Here is a 25,009-nt window from a genome sequence, read left to right on the forward strand (position 1 = left end):
TTTAACCAAATACCTAAACCTTCAAAGTTTTCATCGGCGGTTGTACAGGAAAATTTCTATCACCTTCTACTTTAATATTCTACTTGAACCATAGACACGAATATGTAACAAGTTACTTTGAGAACAAAATCCCTTACTTCTTTGCAGACGAATGACGTGGGCTTCGCCATTCAGACCATCAGACAGAGTGTGTAAAATAGGTGGAGGGAGGTTTCTTTTATACCCTCTGGGAGGGACGCCACCCTCTCCACGAGGCTCGGTTATGCAGTCTGCTAATTCCACACTGGACCAATTTTCTTGAATTTATTCCATAACTTCGGACAGATTTATAATTCACCATGGTGTTAATTTAATTTTTTTCCCATACTTGCAACGGGCGAAATGAATTATTTCTTCCCTGGAGTTTCGCGGCATTTTCTTCAGGAAATTGAACTTGCCACTTGTCGCCGATCTGCGAGCAGGAGGCAAACTTTCCTCCGGGCTCAACTGCATTTATATTTACCCTGGGGATTCTATCTTCACATATGGTTTATAAATAATTTAGATCCTTTATTCCTGGATTTACCACGAGGCCAAAATCTCTCGTTATGAAGGATTTCTCGAAATTGACAAATTTTCATTACTCGAGGTCCACCGAAGTATCCCGGCATTTCACGAGCTCGCGGCTCACTCATCACGGAGAGTTCGTTCCCGCGAGACAGAGAAGCTCTTGAAATAAAAACATGGCTACTCTCAAAAAGTTGTTTGTAGCTGAAATAAATATATAGAATTATTATTTATTTATTTTTCTCATCGTAGAACTATGGGTTCAGTATGATATGCGATCGACTTCAGTAGTATAGGCGAAAATTCGGTCTGTACTGCCTGCTGTCATTTATTGATGGGTGCAGTACTTTTGCATTCATCTCTTGGCACAGGCCAGAGTAAAGTTGTAGCTTCCACCGAAGTCCCAGTCTCGTCCATGGCAGGGGTATGGGTGGTGCTGAGTAATGACATTCAGAGCAGGCCAGTGCATTTGAGTGTTATGAAAGGTGTTGCTCATAGGATCAGTCGTGCTGCAGTAGCACTTTCTGGCGTAGTGGGGAAAGCAATGGCAAACTGCCTCACTCCTCATCTTGCCTGGTACGCCTCATTTTGGTGCTACCATTGGTGTTTTTGCAGTTTCCTTGAAATCTCATAATCCTTGCTGGTGATATTTGAGGATCCAACCAGCCTCTGGGCTGATAACCTAACAGACAGACACCTATATCTACCATACAGAGTCTTGGGAGTTTCGGTGGAACGACTATCTAGATTGAAGTGCGTTTTCATAAAGCTCAGAGCGTGTACATTCAGTTTGGCATCGATGTTGGAATCTCCAAATAGTATGATGGACACTTCTGTATCGTCTATCATATTTTCACACTAGCTGATGTACCCGTGCTTCGCTACGGGATTCTCAGAAAGATTGACTTTGCGGTTTTCCTAACTGAATTTAACATAGGTCATTACAAAAACGTCAGTATGAATGTAGCGATTGAGAGCAATATTATGATATAAAATACTCGATCAAATGAAAAACCGCACACTTTCTAACTTTCAACGAACAGTACTGCGGTGCCGATCTAACAGTACAAAGTTCCAGAACTGGAATGACCAGGTCGCAGACTGCCGGGAACACTCCTCTGCCATTATTCCGTTAAATTTGCACACTGCTCATTCCAATCAGTGCCTCAGAGTAGAGACTGAATTGTTCGAATGCTATGATGAACCAGTGTGTTACCTACCAGTAGTATCAGAAAATTTATGAACCAGGGGAATGGCATGCTAAAGAAGAAAGTTATCTAACTCCCCAGCTACTTCCCGCCAATATTCAGGCAGGCTGTTACACTCGGTACGACCGGGCGAGTTGGCCGTGTGTTTAGAGCCGCGCAGCTGTGAGCTTGCATCCGGGAAATAGTGGATTCGAACCCCACTGCCGGCAGCCCTGAAGTTGGTATTCGGTGGTTTCCCACAAGGTAAGTGCTGGGGATGTACATTAATTAAGGCAAAGGCCCCTTACTTCATACCCCTAGCCCTTTCCTATCCCATCGTCACCATAAGACCTACCTCTGTCGGTGCGACGTAAAGCAAATTTTAAAAAAATACTCAGTACGCAGCAGTAACCCTATCTATCGCAGATGAGTGGAAACAGAAGACACAAAGCACGGCCGACTTGATGCGTCGCTCTAGCTAGCTCCTTATCGGCCTTGACAATCGGGTCCACGCACTGTAATGGGAGTAGTTACACAATTCGACACGTGGCGCTGGCGGCCGACCTATTTGCGGTAGAAATGCATATTCCTTTATGGAAAATATATTGATTTTGGTTGCCAATTTATCGTAATTTAGAGCTATGGAGAATGTTACATGGGTTAATACTGTTAAAATGATTAATCTTAAAGGTTACTTTCGTTGATATTTGCCAAAATGATGTCGTGAAATGAAACTGCGGGGAGATGACTTAGTCCAGCTGACGTTCTGATATTGACTCTGATTGCCGATGTATCTTAATTTAGGGAATGAAATAGTATGTTACATTGACTAATATTGTTAAAATGATTAATCCTAAAGGCTACTTTCATTGATATGTGCCAAAACAACGTCGTGAAATGAAACTGCGGAGGATGGAGTAGTCCAACTGGCGTTCCTTAATTGTGAGGAATAATAACATTCGTTTTTATTATCATGGCATTTAGATACATAGCAGAACTTACCACAATGCTTTTGTCTTCTGATGTTAATAATGAGATTAAGAGTCATTGTTCAGTTAGAGTTTTAAAATTCTTCAAGCGCTGCTTTCAGGAAAGTGGCTGGACAAAACATAAGAGTCTTACTTTTTCCATATTCGTTGTATGCAGAACATAAATATTTTGACTCAAACATGTTTGTTAATTTCAACATATATAGTTTCAGATTACATTTCATTCATACCTTTCACTAGAATATTAAATACCGGGCAAGCTGGCCATGCTAAATTCAGAAAATAAATTTTACTTGAAATGCAGTAGGGTGGAACAAGTTGGCCGCGCGGCGTGGAGCTGTGAGCTTGCATCCGGGAGATAGTGGGTTCGAACCCCAGTGTCAGCAGCTCTGGAGATGGTTTTCCGTGGTTTCCCATTTTCACATCAGGCTGTACCTCAATTAAGGCCACGGCCGATTCCTTCCCACTGGTAGCCCTTTCCTATTCCACCGGCGTAATAAGACCTATCTGTGTCGGTGCGACGTAAAACAAATAGCGAAAGAAGAAGAAGAAGAATTTTAAATAAAAATTCAGTGAGAGAAAAGTATTTTGAGTAAATAAAATGTAAACTGTTCTCTGCTCGATGATGATGATGCTTGGTCTAAAGGGGCCTATCATCTAGGTCATCGGCCCCATTGCTCAGGTAACAACACTTCATACGCTGGCCTTACCGTCATAGCAGTAGTGATTCTTACTTGTCAATGTTTAAATGTTAAAGTTCAGATTATCTTGAACAAAAATATGCTGTGTTGCTGTCATATGGCAAATACGACACCGCCTAAAGGATTATTCTATGAAAGATAATTCATGGGTAAAAATACCTGATTAGCGTGATTAGCGGCCACTGACGGAGGCCCCGGTTCGATTCCTGGCCCTGCCACGAAATTTCAAAAGTGGTACGAAGGCTGGAACGGGGTCCACTCAGCCTTGGGAGGTAAACTGTATAGAGGGTGGTATCGATTCCCACCTCAGACATCCTCGAAGTGGTTTTCTATAGTTTCCCACTTCTCCTCCAAGCAAATGCCGGGATGGTAACTAACTTAAGGCCACGGTTGCTTCCTTCCCTCTTCCTTGGATATGCATTTCAATCTTCCCATCTCCGACACAAGGCCCCTGTTCAGCATAGAAGTTGCGGCTGCCTGGGCGAAGTACTGGTCATACTTCCCAGTTGTATCCCTCGACCCGCAGTCTCACTCTCCAGGATGCTACCCTTGAGGTGGTAGAGGTGGGATCCCTCACTGAGTCCGAGAGAAAAGCCAACGCTGGAGGGATAACAGAGTAAGAAGGAAAGAAAGAAAGAAAAAAGAACGAAGGTAAATACCCGAAATAGAAACGGAAAACTAAGACGAAAGTGCTACCTGCTTTTAGCCACTCCGTAGTTTTGTCCTGGACTACAGAGAATTCGTGAAATGATAGTGTCCCTTTGCTTTTTTTCCTGTTCGGAATACAAAAAAGGCACACAGCAATATATATTCGAATATTTCCTAACACAGTTAAAGAAAAGCAAATAAACACACCATTAAAAAACGAATTAGCACATAAATTAAAATCCTTGTTCAGGACGAAGTTAGAGCGAGAAATCACTTTGTTCTTGTTTCCATAAAATTTCTGCTCGAAATACGAAAAGGTGCACAAGAATGTCTCAGATTCCAAGATTTGTAAACAGAATTTAAAAATATAATCACCACACTACACAATAAAAAATAAACTCACTTGCGCATAACTATCAGATTTCATTATCAAGCCAACAAGCACCTCATTGCGAAAACATTGCCAACATTTACGACAGCAAAACCAAAAAATAGAACTGGAAATGCGGCAATTTGCGGTATACAGCTTCCTGTCAGTGGGTAGTAGGCCAGCGCTCCAGCGGCATTATGGTGAAACTTTCCAATTACAGTTTTATGCTGGGCTTCACAAGCGATTGTCAAGGCCGGTATAAGGAGCGCAGCGAGGTATCCAGTCGGCCGTGCACAAAGCACATCGCAACAAACAATGGTCAATGTAATATTGTTGTTGATTAATTTTATGAGCTTTCTATACTGTAGGCCTTCACATTAGTTTTCTTTCGGCTTTGTAATATTAGGGCGCCTTATAAAATTATTTATATCGTAGACTGTAGTTCCTTATTCTCAGACTTTACACACCGATTTTCATTAAATTCTGTTTACCCATTTTCTCGTGACTTAGAGCTGATATGGAATTAGTGACAAAAATCCAAATTCATGAATATCTTTCTGATTATAGGCGGTACGGTAATGATGTACAAGACATAATCGATCGTAAATGTAATAACTTTCTACGTAACTACTACTAACTTACTACATAACTAAAATATTAATTATGTAGTATTTATCGATATGACACTAATAAATATTTGAGAATTACATTTTAGGCCTTCCCCTAAACTACCATTTCACTCAGCGTGAATAAAATTATTGATGGCCTAGATTACAGCGACTTATTACCAATGTTCGTTAAGATACGGCCACTAATAATATAAATATTTGAGAATTAAATTTTAGGCATTCCCCTAAACTGCCATTTCACTCAGCGTGAATACAGTTATTGATGGCCTAGATTATATCGACTTATTACCGCGACTTCGCATACCGATTTTCATTAAGACATGGCTACTTAAAACATAAATATTTGAGAATTAAACTTCAGGCCTTCCACTAAACTACCATTTCACTCAGCGCGAATAAAATAATTTATAGCCTAAATTGTAGCAGGTCATCATCCGACTTTACATACCGATTTTCATTAAATTCGCTTCAGCCGTTTTCTCGTGATGCGTGTACATATATACAGACAGATAGATAGACAGACAGACAGACAAAAATTACGGAAAAGTAAAAAGTGCATTCCTTGTTACTGTGGACATGACCGGTACAGGAATACCATTCTTTTCAAATTGTGAGCAATGTACAGACAAAACTCTTATTTTATATATATAGATATATTCTTTGCAATCTCCAGTTAATATCATCATTCCTCCGTACAGCTACAATTCCAAATCAGGAATGGAAACATTAAGATGATTGTACGCACAGTCCAAGGTGAGTCTGAGTTTGGCATAGTCATTTACGTTCATCAAGCAGCAATTTCATTTAATTAGAAAGACATTTTGACCGATCGCTCTACACCGGTTCACATTATGTACGGGTTTTCCAATTCTTATAAAGAGCCACTCCACCGACCTTTCTCTGTGTTTTCACAATTTTGTTTCTTCTTGTTGATTTTGTACTGCTCGACTCGTTTATTTATGATAAAAATTCAGGATTCTCTGGATCAATCCAAGTCTCAGTGAAGGTGCCCCTGTGGGTGGGGGCGGTAGTTTAACATGCATGGTATCCCCCGCATGTCGTAAAAGGTGACTAAAAGGTGACTCAGGGGCTTTCATCTTGCGAGCGTGATTTGGCGACCATAAGTCCCGTACCTGAGCCTGGCATTGCTTCAGTTTATTTGTATCGGGCTTTTCACCTTCATCTTTCCACTCTGGCTTCCCTTGGCCAATTCTTGTTTATTTTTCCGATCCCGACGGTATTAGGTTTTCTAGACCTAGGGAGTCCTTCATTTTCATACCTTTCGTCCCCCTTCGACTTTCTTTTGCCGATACCTTCATTATTCTAGGTGATAGACCTTTTCCCTTCTGATTAGTGTTAATAGAGGATGGTTTCCATTTTCACTCCCTCGTAAAACAACAGATGAAGGTGAACATACCGTCCGTCGTGATATCGTGCGCGTGTGCTATTGAACTCTGCTCGTTGAGATTCGTTTTTAGATTTAACGTGTTTCCTGTTGAGTCGTGGGACACTACGAACGTTTGATCACTACGAGTCAGAGTCGACAGCGTGTGTGATTCAAGACTAGGGTATTCATCGCGCATTACTTTAATCGTGGATATCTGATTGCCTGTAGCTTGATAGAACTTGAAGTCGTTCCTCAAATTTGTCAAGTACAATCTTTCCAAACTGATCTCTCTGCTAAATTTTCCTCCGTAGCGAAGGGCTACGATGAACTCTTTCACTTTGACGCATATGTAGTGATGGCAAAACATTTCAATAGATCGATATATCGGTTTTTCGATACATCGTTATTAAAATATCGATGCCATTGAAATATCGGTCTTCAAAAAATGGATAGATCGCCGATATATCCGTTTTTAAAATATTGGTGCTATTATCCATTATTGTAAGTCTAGTTTTACATTTAACACAATTATCAAAGGATTCATTAGGTTTAATAAGTCTTGACACAGATCAGAAAACAAGCTTAAAACAATAACCAATTAACATGATTTTTTCACTACAATGACACATTATAAAAACATTTACAGCCGAAAGATGCTATGATACATAGAGAAACAGTATATACAAGGTGTCTAGAAACGAGCTAATAACTGACACCGAAAAACCATATGTAAAACTACAAACGTATAATTTATGTACGAAGGACATCTGATAATTATCAGAGCTCTATAAAATAATAAAACATTTCCTTCCCAACTTCTTCCTCAGCACTGCAATTACATGTGTTCGTGAAAAAACATGATGATGATGTTAGGTCAATTTCCAATACCTCTTAGGTAAGCCATTTAGAGAAGCAGCTAGCTTGGATAACAGTTTGCCATTTAATCGGAGTCTCTTTTCCGTGATGGTATTACTGGCCCTCTAAAACAGTCCCTCTTCTGGAACAGAGATCGCTTTAAAGCTCAAGTATTGCCTAGCTAATGTGTAAAGCTATGGATACAAGGTATGCACGATGAATGAGTTGTGACATTATCACTGTATTTACCGAAGTGAATTGAGAAATGAAAATTCAAATATCGTAACTGTAGCGTGCAAATATTGAAAGGGTCCGAAAAATAATCGTAGCCAAAAGTATTAAATAAGACAGAAATATCGACATATTCGCAACAAAATATCGATATCGACAATATATCGGACCTCAAAATATCGATGTCGATATATCAATATTTCCATCCCAAATATCGATATTTCCGATATATCGATATTCGTTTCCCATCTCTACGCATATGAGGTTTCTCTTAAAGTAACCCTGGTAAAGTGCTTGCTTGGTGCTTGGTGTTTTAAGGGACCTAACATCCTTGGTAAAGTAGCGAACAAGTCTTATTCGTAATTTTCTGTTGCTACTATATTTAAATTCTACTATTCACTTTTGGTGTGTGATAACCTAAAGAATACACCACATTTCCCGATTTTTCCATTATTGTTTTGCTTCTAATTACAAAGTATTTAGTGAAAAATAACCAACATGTCACTTTCGATACTTTGTGATTATGAGGAAATTTGAGGAGCGGGCTGAGTCAAAATTAACGAACGTTTCATTGAATTTTTGGAAAATTATACCTGATGATGAGTACTGTTTTTGAAACCTCTACGCTGAATGTTCAGTGGATTGTTTATTAAAAATACACTCGAAATATTGAGAAATACATTACACTAAAGAAACCAAAATCATAATTTTTTGTTAAAACTGGAGATTTGAACATATGAATCCACCCACGTCAGACATTTTATGATGGGCATCGAGATAAAAGGTGGCTATATTCTGAAATATACCTTAGCAATACCCAGTCCAATATAGTAGTCCTCCGAATAGCATGCCAGGCTGAGTAGCTCAGACGGTAGAGCTCTGTCCTTCTGAGCAAAACTTGGCAAGTTCGATCCTGGCTCATTCCGGTGGTATTTGAAGGTGCTCAAATACGTCAGAGTCGTGTCGGTAGATTTACTGGCACGTAAAAGAACTCCTTAGGGACAACATTCTGGCCCCGGCATCTCCGAAAACCGTAAAAGTAGTTAGAGTGACATAAAGCCAATAACATTATTAACACAGTAAGTCCCGCTATGTCAATTTATATGTACTATATGTTATGGTGCTGTAACTAAATAATAGAGAAAAGTACAGAGAGTGGCAATATTCTGAAGTATTTCCCAAAATGCTACTAGAAAACTGAAGCATCAGAAAGTTAAATTTATTATATAGCTACACATGCAACTGACCGCACACCACGCAACAGGAAACATCATAAATAGTCATGGTGTACACAAAGCATCTGAGCAGGTTCGTAGCCTGTATCTTGAAGAAAATAATTGAAAATTCAAACGGCAAGAAAGTGTTCGTGAAAACACCAACAAGATCTAATTTGTTCAAAGTTAAAGATCTTCTTTCTTTTGCTAGTTGCTTTATGTCGCACCGACACAGATAGGTCTTATGGCGACGATGGGATAGGAAAGGCCTAGGAGTTGAAAGGAAGCGGCCGTGGCCTTAATTAAGGTACAGCCCCAGCATTTGCCTGGTGTGAAAATGGGAAACCACCGAAAACCATATTCAGGGCTGCCGACAGGAGGATTCGAGCCCATTGTCTCCCGGATGCGAGCTCACAGCCGTGTGCCTCTAACCGCACGGCCAACTCACCCAGTAAAGTCAAAAATCTTGATCTTGCGCTTCTACGTTGATCCATAATTACTCGTTGTGGGTTAGGAACGGTAGTGTATTATGCAGAGAATTTAGAGAATTTTGAATCAGTGCCTGAATAAGGATGAAGCTTCATCATTTGAAATTCTTCAAACTTACTGAATTGTAGTTCATTAAAGATGAATTATGTTATCTAAAAATTTGATTTTTGTGTTACTATATGAGTTTAAAAAGAACATCGGTCAATTTGTTGTATAAGAGAGTTAATGAGGTGTATGGCACTGGGCAAAAATAGTTTTGAAGAAGCCTTTAAGTAGAAGCTATTGAACGGAAATTCAAAAGTGTGTTTCAGTTTTTCAGTTTCTTTGTTTTCATACTACCAAGTTGCCAAGCTTTGGAAGGGTACGATGACGCTGGGGAAATTGAGAATTCCTATGCTGAAGTACGCAAGGTGCATTGTTCCAAGACAACCGATATCGGTTTGTGACGGAAAACTTGAAGAAAATCTTCAGTGTTCACTGTATCAAAGAGCTATTTTAACCCAGCTCAGCAGTGATTTTTTATGATGTATGGGCTACTTAAAATTGTATAATATTGAAACAAAATATCCTTATAATGTTGCCATTGATGCTATGTTATGTGAACCTCTTAGACTGATTCTGATGGTTCGGTCTGCTTCCGCTTCGAACGCTAGCGCTGTACCACGTACGGGGAGCCATCTGATGGTTTATGAACGTACCATTTCCACTTCTAATACAATGTCTAATTTTTTTTAAAAAATGTTTAAGAAGCCTTTCTCGTGGACAGTCGAGATTTCTTCTGATGACGCAGAGCACAGTTCTCTGCGAAACGTAAAGAATTTCACCTTATTATCTTGACACGGCATAAGCCCAAAAGCCTATACAGTATCATATCCTTATAATGTTCATACTTTATAATTTCTTTTTAAGAAAATAAATATTTTATTTTAGCACACAAAAATCCATTATTTAGTGATCAGTAACCACATCCATGAGTTAAGAACCATTTTTCACCACTGAGGCACTAGATGTGCTCTACAACTGTAGTGTGGAACTTGCCTACCTACGCTCCTCCGCCTTAATTCTGAGACCATCCTGACAAGCCCTTTGTCGTTGAATATTAATGATTTTGAACTTTTGGAATTTTTACAATCCACTCTATTCTCTCCAACGCGTTTTCGATAATTTGGAGGCCAGAATTCATTGTCCATATGTCACGATAATTTGTGAAAGAAATACATTATTCGCAATTATTCGTAACAAAATTCCCTAAAATATTCGCTATTTGATTTGTTTTAGCCACAATTCTTGTCTACATCACTCATAAGAATCAAATGACGCCTTGCACGGCGTGCTACTACGCCAGAGTTCACAGATACAGTAATTGTTAGTCGCGCAGCACTGTGATTTAGTATCTCTTATACCGAAATTATAGCCATGAGATCTGGAGATGTACATAGTATTTAAACCACAGGGACGTAACACTTTCTTTCAAAAATCCTACCTACGTACTCAAGCATTGACCGGAATTCAAACTGCAGGCGCTATTATGAAAAGTCAGCAATGAATTATGCAAAATTTTAAGCCGATAGACTTTCTCGTAGTTCCAGAAGCACAGTATTTTTTAAGATTAGTAGATGAAAAGCCAGCAATGAATTATGCAAAATTTTAAGCCGATAAAATTTCTCGTAGTTCCAGAAGCACAGTATTTTGTAAGATTATTAGTTACACTATAATTGACTGCAATTTATTGAACGGGTATAGCTGCTATATTCAACTTTCTTGTGTTTATTTGGCTAAGACTGCTCGATCCATTGAGCAAGCCAAACAGAACTAAAATATAATTTGTCTAAGAACATGCAGGGCTTGCATTTTACTTGAGACTGTCAGCAACGCTCACGAACAATATATTCAACAAAATCTTGGATCTAAAAGTATTATCTCCTTTTAACAGACCTGGTATTGTTCATAATATCAGTCGGGCATATAGGGCGGAGAAATTAATTTCGATGGAGCTAACAAGCTAAATGAGATTAAATTAATTAGAAATTTTAGTGATGTTCAAAAAGATACAAATGTTGAACAGTTATGGTAGTATAAACTATTCATGACATGTATCGAAAGTAGAGCTATTCACAAGGAAAATCATTTCATACAGCGTAGTTTCTGTTAAGAGTTAGAGATAATAGAAATCGTAGAAGTGATTATCGAAACATATTCACCATCTGAATGATAATTAGGTTCTGTCTACGAAGCACTGATATATTAAGAAGTTGTGAATGATAACAGCAAGAGTTATGTAGTTTTTTTAAATTTCGTGTTGCTATTTCTAGCCGAGTGCAGCCCTTGTAAGGAAGACCCTCCAATGAGAGTGGGCGGCATCTGCCATGTGTAGGTTACTGCGTGTTATTGTGGTGGAGGGCAGTGTTATGTGTGGTGTGTGAGTTGCAGGGATGTTGGGGACAGCTCAATCAACCAGCCCCCGGGCCATTGGAATTAACCAATGAAGGTTAAAATCCCCGACCCGGCCGGGAATCGAATTCGGGACCCTCTGAACCGAAGGCCAGTACGCTGACCATTCAGCCAACGAGTCGAACAGTTATGTAGTAATACTGGGTGAATCTTTGGTCCTATGTTAGGTAATTTTGTTGACAGTTAATGATAGAATGAGTTCTTCTTTAAAATAGGTTATACATGTAAAAGAAAATCGCATGTTTATCATCCTCACTGTCATTATAATTGTGGAGAAAAATACAGTCATTTCATTACAATGGAGATTTCGATTACTAATGTCGTATCGCCTAAGCATTCAAGAACGTTGAGTGTCAGAGAGAAAACATTGAATTCGACTAGAAATTCAATTTTAAACACTTAACCTCATGCTAGCTTAGCTTAGCTTAGCTTATGGATTCTGCAGATCTCATAGGTCCTGTTGTTTCCTTTCTAGTTGCTCAACATCGCATGATAATATATTGTAGCTTTTTGGCGACTGAGCGATGGTGACCGTGGTCCTGATTTTCCTGCTATTAAAATAAGAAATCATAGAAAATAATCCTCTAACCTGCTAATAATAATACTAATACTACTACTACTACTACTACTACTACTACTAATAATAATAATAATAATTGTTATGGGGTTACCCGTGGAATGCAGAGGTGAAAGAAGGTGCGGGCTGGAATGGGTCTATCCACAAAGCTGAGATATGAATTAAAATTGCATTAAAGGTTATATTTTCGAAAATATCAAAACTTAACAATTTCCACATAGAATAAATAACAACAAGTCAAATCAGGTACAAGACCAGGAAAGCCAAGATTTAGAGACAATTTAACAATCTGGGCCTCAAGCCCTAATTTTTACAATTTCTGAGCTCTCAGCTCACAACCACATATTTACCAAAGAGCAGAAAACCCCTTCAATCAAGGAGCCTTGGCTCCAAAAACCATATCAGACCTCCTAGAGGCACTTTTACCACATATAAAAGAGCAGACCCGCTCTCAATTTTTCTGAGCCTATCAAAGGCCACAACAGTCTTTACCATTAACTGCCCTCAAGGCACACTTACAAAGAAACAGGGGTATCTTGTACCCAACCTACTGGGCCTTAGTAGAAAAAAAAACAGGTTAAGTAATGGCCTAAAATGCAAAATGAATGGAGGCGAGAATCTGCACTCCTACATGAAAATTCTTGAAACCTAAGAGGCACTAGGCCGATGAAACAGGGGCTATTCCCAAACTATGGAGGTGACTCGTATACAGAATAAATTTAACACATTAAAGGTAAGGGTTATTCTGCCCGAAGGCAGGTCCGAACCTTCGCAGAGGTGTTCCCGAGCCGGAGTTTACGTGCGGGAAAGTGGCCAGTTCCTTTCCGCTCCTCCATCCCCTTACCCCCCACCAACAGCGCGTGGCAACCCATCCAACTCCTGACCACGCCCAATGTCGCTTAACTTCGGAGATCTCACGGGATCCGGTGTTTCAACACGGCTACGGCCGTTGGCTAACACATTAAGGAAGAGTAGTAAAACGGTTACAAAAACGTAGTCACCTCAAATCACAAAATGAAGGGGAGCTCGAGAGGGTAAAGCACTCTCTATCCCCGATTTACAGTTAAAGATAGGTGAAGTTTTACAAAAGCGACGGCAAATTACATGTTTGAAGACAGGTTACATAATAAAGGTTTCGGACCTTCCGCGCGGGTTAAACTGCTGAGCTGGCAAGAAATAAAGATGTTAAGCGGCCATTACCTTGTTGAAGAGCAGCTGCCTGATGAAAGGGGGCGCTTCCCGCCTCCTGCTACCTGTCCATACACTAAGCTAAATGTTGATGATGTGGCCCAAAGACAAGAAAATCAGCAGTTTTTATACCCTCGAGGAAAATTCGAGACCTTTCATGAATAAAACAGCCACACCCACAGGCTTTTATTGGCTGGTTAAAAGTTACAAATCAAAATTGAAGAAGAAAGACACGATTGGCCAAAATTTAATTACAGAAATAATTGATTGGCTAACTTAAAAACTGGCGGAAAGAAAATATTAATATTGCCAACCTACAAATTAAAGAACGAAATTTGGTTATAGGAAAACTTATGAGTACAAAATATCTTCAAGAAAAGTTCCTTCACTTCGCACCAGGGTGCATGATCATAGTTTTTTGGTAGAGACATCTATAAGAGAATGTCCACACTTCTTGATCAATGGAAAACAAAACAAGTTGAAATCCACACAATATTGACAACTTCGTAATCAGAAAGTTTACGGTAGTGACATCTTCTGAGAAACTAATGAGTTGATCCAGTTTTTAAAGTTCAGAGTTTCTCCTGTAGAGGAGTACTTTAAGGCGGAAAATTCAAATGCGCGGCGTAGAGATGTACCAGCCGGTAAAATAATAATAATAATAATACGAACTCAGTTACTATGTTCCTCTGGGCTGCCTGTGCATCAGTTTTAACGTTCATTTTACTCTACCACATGGCAAAACGGAAGCTCTCATGGGCGTGTATGGCTGGGTTCTAATTAATTTTGTCGGGTAAAAACATGTCACCTGATACCTTTTACATACCGAATCGTACGATATGGAGTGTCGAATGGACTTCAGCCAACCATTCGAAAATCCGACTCCCCATACCGGGTTTGAATCCGAGATCCTGGGATCTGGCGGCTGACAAATTACCACTGATCCAGAGCCTGTTAACGAATGACGTTTTAATCCACCATATCCCGAGTGAAATGAATGAGCCTGATGTTGATGGATGACCATTCTTCTCTTACAAATAATCTATATTTAGAGGGGTCTTTATCTGCAGGAAACGGATCACTGTAAATGCTACCTCCTGTATCCATTTGTTCAGTGAATTTGCCATTTTGCAGCTCTCAATATCCCAAGGATTTGTTCTACTGAATTGTCCACCTGTGTGTAATATCTCGGTGTGACTACAAACTAAGGGATACACAAGTTGTTTCTGAGTAATGGAAATATACTTTTTAACTTACCCTCGGAGAAATGCCACTAAGGGAATGGAATAATTAACTAACAATATACGGTCAATGGTTTATGAGAAAGGAAAGTTTGAAGGTTGCATCGTGCCGGATGTACATATCATGTCGAACCGCTTCAAGGATTGAAGCTAATGCAGACAATCATTGTTGAATTCGACGAACAACGGGTTAAAAACCGTTCGTAATTATGGGAGGTAAAACTCCAAACTAGATGCGCATGCTTAGGACGAATGCTCACCTCAGGAAGCTAACAGGAGCGAAATATAGGAAACAGACGGATAGCAGCGACTTTGAGTGTAAGCACACGTGGATGGAGTACATTCATAAAAGAAACGTTATAATAATAATGCCATTTACTTTACTTCCCACTAACTACTTTTATGGTTTCCGGAGACGCCGAAGTGCCGGAATTTAGTCCAGCAGGAGTTATTTTACGTGCCAGTAAATCTACCGACATGAGGCTGACCTTTTTTAGCACCTTCAAATACCACTGGACTGAGCCAGGATCGAACCTGCCAAGTTGAGGTCAGAAGGCCAGCGCCTCAACCGTCTGAGCCCGACAAGAGAATTAGAAAAAAAGGAGCAGTTATCTAATACTTCCTTAAAGCTAAGCACCGGTTGATTTACAACTTCGAAATCTATAAGGGAAACAGGATGGTAGGATGGGGGTGATTATTTAAGGACTTTAACCGTTTACTATAGTTTAATGAAATGAAATGGCGTATGGATTTTAGTGCCGGGAGTGTCCGAGGGCATGTTCCGCTAACCAGGTGCACGTTTCTCGATTTAACGCCCGTAGGCGTCGTGATGAGGATGATGACAACACATACACTCAGCCCCCGTGCCAGAGAAATTAACAAATTATGGTTAAAATTGCAGACCCTGCCGGGAATCGAACCCGGGACCCCTGTGACCAAAGGCCAGCACGCTAACCATTTAGCCATGGAGTATAAAAATACAATTTTGGATATACTTCCCTTAAAACTCCTGAATATTCACAACTACTTGACATAGATTGCTGCAGTTTTTAAGTAAAGCTTCATTCCTTGTAGTGTTTACGCTAGCATAACAGTGTAGTTGTTTAGAGTGTGGCATTTTATTTATTTTTACTTAATTCAGTTTACTGATTTACTTTGAACACGGTTTCCACGAAGTACTTATATTTGACACTTCCAATATTTTAGGCATGTATATTGTACAAGCTTGTGAACGGAAAATATTTCGTTTTTCAGCAACGCTTTAAGATTATTAAGCCAAGCCAGTGAACCAAACTCGCAGCAAAATCTTTATTATAATAATGGCTTCAGCAAATGGGAGAAGACATTTTGATTCCACGCCAAATTGGCTGCTTGCGCGTCAATCTTGATGTTCCGTTTTACTCTACCAGACAGCACAGTAAACTGGATCTCTCTTGGGTCATCTGTAGTTGAGTTTTAATCAGTTTCGTCCGGTAAGCACAAAATGTGTCACCAGAGATCTTTTACACGCCAACATCGCATGACATGGAGTTTCAAATGTACTTTCTTCTGCCTTTCAAAAATCCAACTACCCATGCAGGATTTGAACCTGCGAACTTGGAATTCAGAAGCCAACACTTAACCACTTATTCATGGAAGGCAACCCTGTAAAATATAAGTCCTTAACAAAAATATATTTATGTTTGTATTCATGTATGTATGTAATCACTTAAGGTTACTAGTTCGTTGGACTGATAATAATTCTTCCTTAAGAGTGAAATATTGTGTAACTGGTGTCTCTTGTCTTACAGGAAACTTCATCTTCTCGGTCTCATTGCCGCCTGCTTGTTTACAATGAGCGTCATTTCTGTGAGCGCCGCTGGTTTCTCCGATCCAGACCTCGATTTTCTTGCTAACGTCATATTGAGTAAGTGTTGTTTTATTCAAAATTGTCTTGAAACTTTCAGTGTATTTGGTCGTGGCGAGTACATGTCGTACATGCCGAAGAGATTGAAGTAACTTACAGAACAAAAATAACCAACCGGACACTGGAGGAATCCGAAACTTCAACCTTTGGATTTCACGTCCAATGCTCTCCCGATTTAGCTTCAGTGACTTAGGTTATTCTTGTTACGTTGGGAGAGATTAGAGCCACAGATCTGGCACTACCACCAGTGCAATTAATTTTAGAGTGCGCTAATCGCCCGCAGAGCAATCAGCATTCAATTTATTTATTTAATAGCGCACAAATGTGCATTAAAAATACGTTAATCTTTCGCATATTCTAGTAAAGATTTTGTTCTCTTGTTGCACTTGCTGAAATGATAGCGATCGCAATGTTTGTCACACAACATACACACACAATGTAGAGACGGTTAATGAAAGCCTGATCGCAGGCATAGACGATGGTGAAACCCATGTACCGCCAGCCTATTCAAAGCACTTCTCATGTCATTATTTGGACCAGTCCAGCTGCGGTCAATCATAGCATCAGTTGAGTCAAAGTCCAGGCTGATTTCTGCTTGTTTCCTCTTTCTCTCTCTTCTTGCTGCGTATGTGGAAGCTGCATTCTCATTTTCAAATCTTCCAGTAAAAAAGTTTCTTTGGATAATTCATACGCAAGTCGGGATGGGGACATTTTGGAGATGCCCAGTGTTCGTTTCAGAAATCTGGCCTTTACATTTTCAATAGTCCGAAGGTCGGACACCTTTAGTCTTTCCCAAATAAGTTCCATACCATATGTGAGAACTGGGAGGATCTTCGCGTAAAATAAGGCCATGGCTGTGTCTAGCGATAGTCTACTCGGGTTTGTAATGTCATATATGCTTCTGATGGCTGCTAAAGATCTTTCTCTTACGTGAATTCTAAATGAGGTGACCGTAGGTTGTAAAGTCACACACAGATATGAGAACGAGTTCACTATGTCTAGGTCTACCCCTCCACATTGTATTCTGTCACTAGATGCGATTCTTCCCCCTTTCCGGAAAACCATCTGAACTGTTTTATTCTTATTTTTTCACAAGGCTGTTGTTGACTGCGTACTCTTCAAGTTTGTCCATTGATCTTTGTAGCTCTTCCCTGCTACTCGAACCCATAACAATATCGTCTGCATATTGATAAAGTAAATAATTTACCATTTTGATGTCTGATTGTGTCATGTATGCTATCAATGAGGTTTGCTACTGCATGTACTGTAGTGTTCCTCTTCCTTTCATAAAGCCGAACTGCAGTTCTGGAATCTTTGTGTAGGTCTCTGCGACGAGCCTGTTCTCTAAAATTCTTGAATACACTTTGAAGATGTTATTTTCTAGAGCAATTCCTCTATATGAATCAGGATCATCTCTGTCTCCCTTTCCTTTGTACAACATTTTTAAGTTTGATTGTCTCCAAATTTCCCGAATTTTCCCTGTAGTGAAACATTTGTTGAACAGAGTGGTCCATATATCTAGTAGTACATCGATAGTGTCTTTCAGATTTTCATTGAATATGCCGTCTGGTCCCACAGCCTTTTCCTTTGAGCTGAGTATTGCTGCTTTAACTTCGTCCTGTGTTATCGGCTCGGACACTGCTTCCGTGGTCTTACGAAGTGATAGAGCTATCTGAACAATTTTTGCGTTTGGAGTCTTAGAGAAATGTTGTTCCCATGAAGCTATTGGGAAGTCTGGGGTGATACAATCCTTTCTCTTCTTTAAAGCGATGAAGGGGTTCCTCTGAGCATCCCTAGCTTGCGTGAGAGCTTGGTTTTCAATTAATAGAGCTTTTTTTCTTCCTGATTGTTATTTTATATTCTTTCCTCTTCGCCGCATATTCTGCCAGTATGTAATTACTATCCGACTGTCTTGCTTTTTGCAGAAGTTCTAAAGTCTCTTTTCTAAGGTCGTAACATTCCTTATCGAACCATATCTTTGCAGTTTTGGGAGGTCTTTTTAGTTGGGCTTCCTTAATGAGATTCAGCGTCATGTCCAGCGCTAGGACGGTGAGGCCCTCCTCAATCATTTCTGGGATTTTCTCTAGGCTGCTCATCTTCGTTTCAAGGATTTCAAGATCTATGTACCTTGTGGTGAGCATTTGGAAATTATTCGTAAGATTTCCTCTTGTTTTACCGAAGTCAACAGATACTGAAATTGGAATGTGCTTTCTTAATGTGGCCACTGGGTCTTGGTACATAACTTCTCGAGCAAGTATTTTATAGCATTTGCCTTTAACAAAAGCTAGGTCAATAGTACTTTTCCCATTGGGACTAATGTAGGTAATTTCTTCCGTTCCATTAATCAATATGTATCCTTAATCATATAGAAGGTCAAAGATAAGTCTGGGTTTGTGATCGAGTGTATCGATTCTACAGTTGATATCACCGCCCAGGACCACGTTTTGGTCTTCTTTCGATAATGTAATGGCTTTTCACTATATGTTCAATTACATCATCTACCATTCTAGCCGGGCTTATGTAGATACCTATAATAGTAATTTTGTTTGTTCTGATAAGTATCATGTTTTCTTCTGTGTGAACTTCCTTTACAGCACCTATGTTGTTTTTGTGGAATATGCTGACTCCACCTTCCGGTCTTCCTCTTTCTTTTGGAGTGGCTAAGCCATGCTTGCTGTACAGATATGGTAATCAGCATTCAGTTTGACGTCGTATTCTAAAACTCTGCACAGTCTTTAAAGTTAAAAATACCTTCAACGCCAAGTTTGACATCCAAGTTACAGTGCTACTCCACTTCATCGTATCAGTGTTTTGGAGGAAGTCTGATGACGTGTAGACATTCCTTTACACCGTGCCTAATAATCATTATTTGGGCTAGGGTCGCACTAGGTACAATACTTCCTAAGATACTATTGCAACAATTGCCTTGAGCGACAATGAAAGTCTTTGAGGAATACCACATTCAACATACCAATTCATTCCACTGTAACTTGAACCAAGAATCTTCTAAGGGTACAGCTAAACCAACCAACCAACCAACCAACCAACCAACCAACCAACCAACCAACCAACCAACCAACCAACCAACCAACCAACCAACCAACCAACCAACCAACCAACCAACCAACCAACCAACCAACCAACCAACCAACCAACCAACCAACCAACCAACCAACCAACCAACCAACCAACCAACCAACCAACCAACCAACCAACCAACCAACCAACCAACCAACCAACCAACCAACCAACCAACCAACCAACCAACCAACCAACCAACCAACCAACCAACCAACCAACCAACCAACCAACCAACCAACCAACCAACCAACCAACCAACCAACCAACCAACCAACCAACCAACCAACCAACCAACCAACCAACCAACCAACCAACCAACCAACCAACCAACCAACCAACCAACCAACCAACCAACCAACCAACCAACCAACCAACCAACCAACCAACCAACCAACCAACCAACCAACCAACCAACCAACCAACCAACCAACCAACCAACCAACCAACCAACCAACCAACCAACCAACCAACCAACCAACCAACCAACCAACCAACCAACCAACCAACCAACCAACCAACCAACCAACCAACCAACCAACCAACCAACCAACCAACCAACCAACCAACCAACCAACCAACCAACCAACCAACCAACCAACCAACCAACCAACCAACCAACCAACCAACCAACCAACCAACCAACCAACCAACCAACCAACCAACCAACCAACCAACCAACCAACCAACCAACCAACCAACCAACCAACCAACCAACCAACCAACCAACCAACCAACCAACCAACCAACCAACCAACCAACCAACCAACCAACCAACCAACCAACCAACCAACCAACCAACCAACCAACCAACCAACCAACCAACCAACCAACCAACCAACCAACCAACCAACCAACCAACCAACCAACCAACCAACCAACCAACCAACCAACCAACCAACCAACCAACCAACCAACCAACCAACCAACCAACCAACCAACCAACCAACCAACCAACCAACCAACCAACCAACCAACCAACCAACCAACCAACCAACCAACCAACCAACCAACCAACCAACCAACCAACCAACCAACCAACCAACCAACCAACCAACCAACCAACCAACCAACCAACCAACCAACCAACCAACCAACCAACCAACCAACCAACCAACCAACCAACCAACCAACCAACCAACCAACCAACCAACCAACCAACCAACCAACCAACCAACCAACCAACCAACCAACCAACCAACCAACCAACCAACCAACCAACCAACCAACCAACCAACCAACCAACCAACCAACCAACCAACCAACCAACCAACCAACCAACCAACCAACCAACCAACCAACCAACCAACCAACCAACCAACCAACCAACCAACCAACCAACCAACCAACCAACCAACCAACCAACCAACCAACCAACCAACCAACCAACCAACCAACCCGACGACCGACCGGCCAACGGCTTAGTTTAACATGACTGTTTATAATTGTGATTATGGTTATAGAAAATATGAATTATAGGCACGTGGCATGTGATTTCAAATATTCTTTATGCACTGGCCTGTACTGTGTAGAGATGAGAAGAATGCAAGAATGAGGAATGTGGCCTGCAAGCACGAACTTCCTGTTATGCCCAGACAGATTGGCTCTTATCTGCTCGTATCTGCTACACGAAAACATCGACTCACGCTTTGCAGTTTGCTGGATTACAACTGACAAGAGCGAAGAGCTGCCAGTAGAAGATAATATAAAGTCACCTGGATAGTAGCGGAGTTGCTATGGTAACCATTGCGTCACTGGCTCTGCTGGTGAAAACCCCTTCGCCCCGTGCCTCAGCGGGCAAGTGCATTCTTCTGATCTCCCAACAACACTCGAACTTTTGGTGAGAGGTCAGTGATGATCTCATTCAACTATCACACACCCTAGGCGCAGTTGCAAGAGCTGGTGGAGAGTGGTGACATTCGCCGGCTATCGCGAGAGTAGATCCCTACTTTCATCTGTGGTACAAAATTCTGGAATAGTAAAATCGTAGAACCAATATCTCATTTCAAATTCCAAATAGCAACATTTGGGGGAATTTCCCAAAGAATGATGGTAGAGAAGAAGTTGGATAAAACCAGTGTGGTTTCAGACCACAAAGAAGCTGTTAGGATCAGATTTCCAGTACGCGTCAGGTAATTGAAAAATGCTACGAAAGGAACAGACAGTTATGTTTATGTTTCGTAGATCCAGAGAAGGCATATGCCAGAGTATGGAGAGCTTATGAGATTAAGGCAGTGGCGTATGCTGGGATCAAGACGTGGGCTACCACTAGACTTACTTTACCCGTTTTCGATAGTCGGTTTAGTGAACGCGAAGCCTTCAGCGTTTTGAGCTGCAACCAATAGCCAACACAGAAGCCTGTTGTGTTGTGAAGGCAACTTCACGAGCAACTGCCCTGGCCTCTGCTACTGTCAATACTCAACAGCTGATCAGTGGAGATGGAAGCCTAAGGTTTAGCAAATTAAAGCCCGGTTTTGTGGCTAAATGGAGAGAATGCATGTCTTTGTTGCCATGGCCCCGGTTCAATTTTCAGAATCAACCCCCTCACACTATTAATTCCTCTGGCTTGGGGACTGGGTTTTTATGATGTCTTCGCCATTCATTTTATCCTCATTAGGTCACCACCAAGCCTATACAGATGCATTATTATTATTATTATTATTATTATTATTATTATTATTATTATTATTATTATTATTATTATTATTATTATTTAAATAGACATGTTGAATTTTACAGCGTCGTACCCATCGTTCAGTGGTTAATTAGCTTCCTCGGGAGATCAGTGGTGGTGTTCGACCCATGATCACGGATTCTATGTTAGTCCTATAACAGGAGCCCTGCAGTGTCTTCCTACAAGGATGTAGAAGTAAACGGGAGTGAAATACTAGCATTCTGTTATCTATATAAAAACGCCAGACATTTGGAGGTGAGGAAGTATATACGATGACGATGAGTAACGCATGGTTGACAGTTAGCAGTGGCGATCTGGCGCAAGGCCGCACTAGATAGACAGGCCACAAGGCTCGGACCGTGACGTCACGCTAGTGGCTGGCGTTCATCATGGCAGTGTAGGGCCCGCTCTCACTTTCACCATGATACTGTTCATTTATTTTACCTTAACGATAAAATTGAACACTCCTTCAATTGTGGCTTTACTTAAGCTTGTATACTACACGAGTTTTATGCGGGGAGAAAACTGGAAGGGCAGTACATGTACATTTCTTTACGTAAAATTATGATGACATCTGTCACTTGTAACTCAACACGGTATCTTTAAAAGATTAGAACGCATAATACGTATACAAAAAGTTTTAATGTTACTAGGAAAATGCATGATGGCAATTCACAACAAAAGTCTGAAACCTTTCTTAGAAATTAAGCTGCAACTTAAAACTTACCTAAGAATTCCTAAGGTTTCAGTTTGTACATTTTTATTTTCCTGAGGATTTCTTCTTCTCAGCGATGAGTTTATCTACGGTAACTTTTCTATTGTTATTCAATAATATATTACAAAAGATGTATATACATCTGTCAACGAAATGTTTAAAACTATTTATTTAATCACAGCATGTTTAAACATTTTCGTTTTCCAGAACATTGTTGACAAGCGAAGTCAGAATTTTTCTCTGAGAATCCTCATGTAAAAACATTAGTATACAGGTTTACATTTTGTAGCTCTAAAAGAGTCTGGTACGACACCTTTTTATACAGGGCAGGAGCAAGCCAAGGCCGCACTAGATAGACTCAGACATTTTTTTGTCTGACTCAGAGTTGTCAAAGTCAGGATAAGTTGTCAGCTTGATTAAGCCAGTTATTTATTAAGATTTTAAATAAATGACCAGTATCAAACAATTTTGTGTGTGTGTGTGTTTCGTCAAATGGATTTTGAAAAGTGGTTTGTAAACTGCTTTTGCACAGCTTTTCAAACATTTTCCTGTTATTATTAGAAATTATGCATGCTACCTTATAAGCTATAGGACTATCTGTTAATACTTTAAAGACTTGCAAAGTTAGTTCTTCTAAGAAATGTCATATTAGGTTCTTACATGGAAACAAATCAACAACGTCTTTATTTTTTTAAAGACTGGATGACAACATAAAAGTTTGTGCAGTTGTAGCTAATGTAGTGTTATTTTCTCCGCTTTTACTACTAAAAGCAACTCCCTCTACCTTTCCTCCTAGCGGGCGATCTGGCCGTGCGGCTGTGAACGTGCATCGGGAGATAGTGGGTTTGAATCCCACTGTCGGCAGCCCTGAAGAAGGTTTTCCGTAGTTTCCCCATTTTCACACCAGGCAAATGCTGGGGCTGTACCTTAAGGCCACGGCCGCTTCCCTCCAGCTGTTATGCCTCTCCTATCCCATCGTCGCCATAAGACCTATCTGTGTCGGTGCGACGTAAAGCCACTAGCAAAAACAAAAATAAAACCTTTCCTCCTTTATAGTTCAGCTCACGTTTTATGTAGACTCCATTCAACAAGTTACAAAATATGTCATGTTCCTTTAACAATTTTAGTTTCTTTTTTCAAGTAATTCCAATGTGAATCATCAATACCCGAATTTCCCGTGCCTAGTTTTGCAGTAAAAGACTGTGAATAACCAAGTGGGGCATTGTAAAAAACGTTGACTGTCTTATCTTCTTTTACGCCCCAGGAAATGCGAAAAATATTGAAGTGAACCATGTTATTAGAATACAGGAGTAAGATACTTTCTTTGCAAAGGCTATATTTAACTGTTCCTTAAAAAAAATATAATTTATCAGTAATGATACACTCATTAACTTCACTTTCAATTTCATCCATTATTTTGTGTACAGATTCTATTTTATCGTGGACAGTCACTTTTGAGTTACGAGCAGGTCTAAACAGGAAGTTATAAATACTTTTCTAATTTGACCATTTTAATATCTTGCCCCCATCACCTAATGCACGTATATCAGGGTTATAACTCATGAAAATATCATGTTTAATGGATTTAAAATCAAGAGCCTCGTTTAATGTTATGGAAGTACCAATTTTCGGAATATTTTCCTCAGTCACATACATTTTGAAAATACAGACTTTGGCTGTTAAAGTTGACGGAAACTTTGTCCAAATCTAATTTGCGTTTAATACTGAAATTACCCTGAACTTCGTCGAAGTCCTTGATCCTGTCATATTCTTCCTCAGCTTTCTTTCTTTCCTTCCTCTTCCCGTTTTTCAATTTCTTCTTGTCTTTGAATAGGATTTTTGCTCGTTGTTGGAAGATGTTTTATACAGATAGGCAGGCACATTTTAAAACTTAGGAATAGCATCGTTTGAGAGTTTTAAATGGTTAGGTTTT

The 25,009-nt window shown here is 40.1% G+C and overlaps 1 protein-coding gene across 1 annotated transcript in view; it reads left to right on the forward strand.

The window, feature by feature from the left end:
* The window catches only part of LOC136874360 (serine proteinase stubble), a 341,753-nt gene that overhangs the window by 152,689 nt on the left and 164,055 nt on the right, over nucleotides 1-25,009 (forward strand). The window contains exon 4 of the mRNA XM_068227769.1: nucleotides 16,494-16,609. Within this exon, the coding sequence (XP_068083870.1) occupies nucleotides 16,494-16,609 (116 nt within the window). The remainder of the gene's footprint in view (nucleotides 1-16,493; nucleotides 16,610-25,009) is intronic.

The sequence above is a fragment of the Anabrus simplex genome, chromosome 5, assembly GCF_040414725.1.
Source record: "Anabrus simplex isolate iqAnaSimp1 chromosome 5, ASM4041472v1, whole genome shotgun sequence".
NCBI classification, from domain to species: Eukaryota; Metazoa; Arthropoda; class Insecta; order Orthoptera; family Tettigoniidae; genus Anabrus; species Anabrus simplex.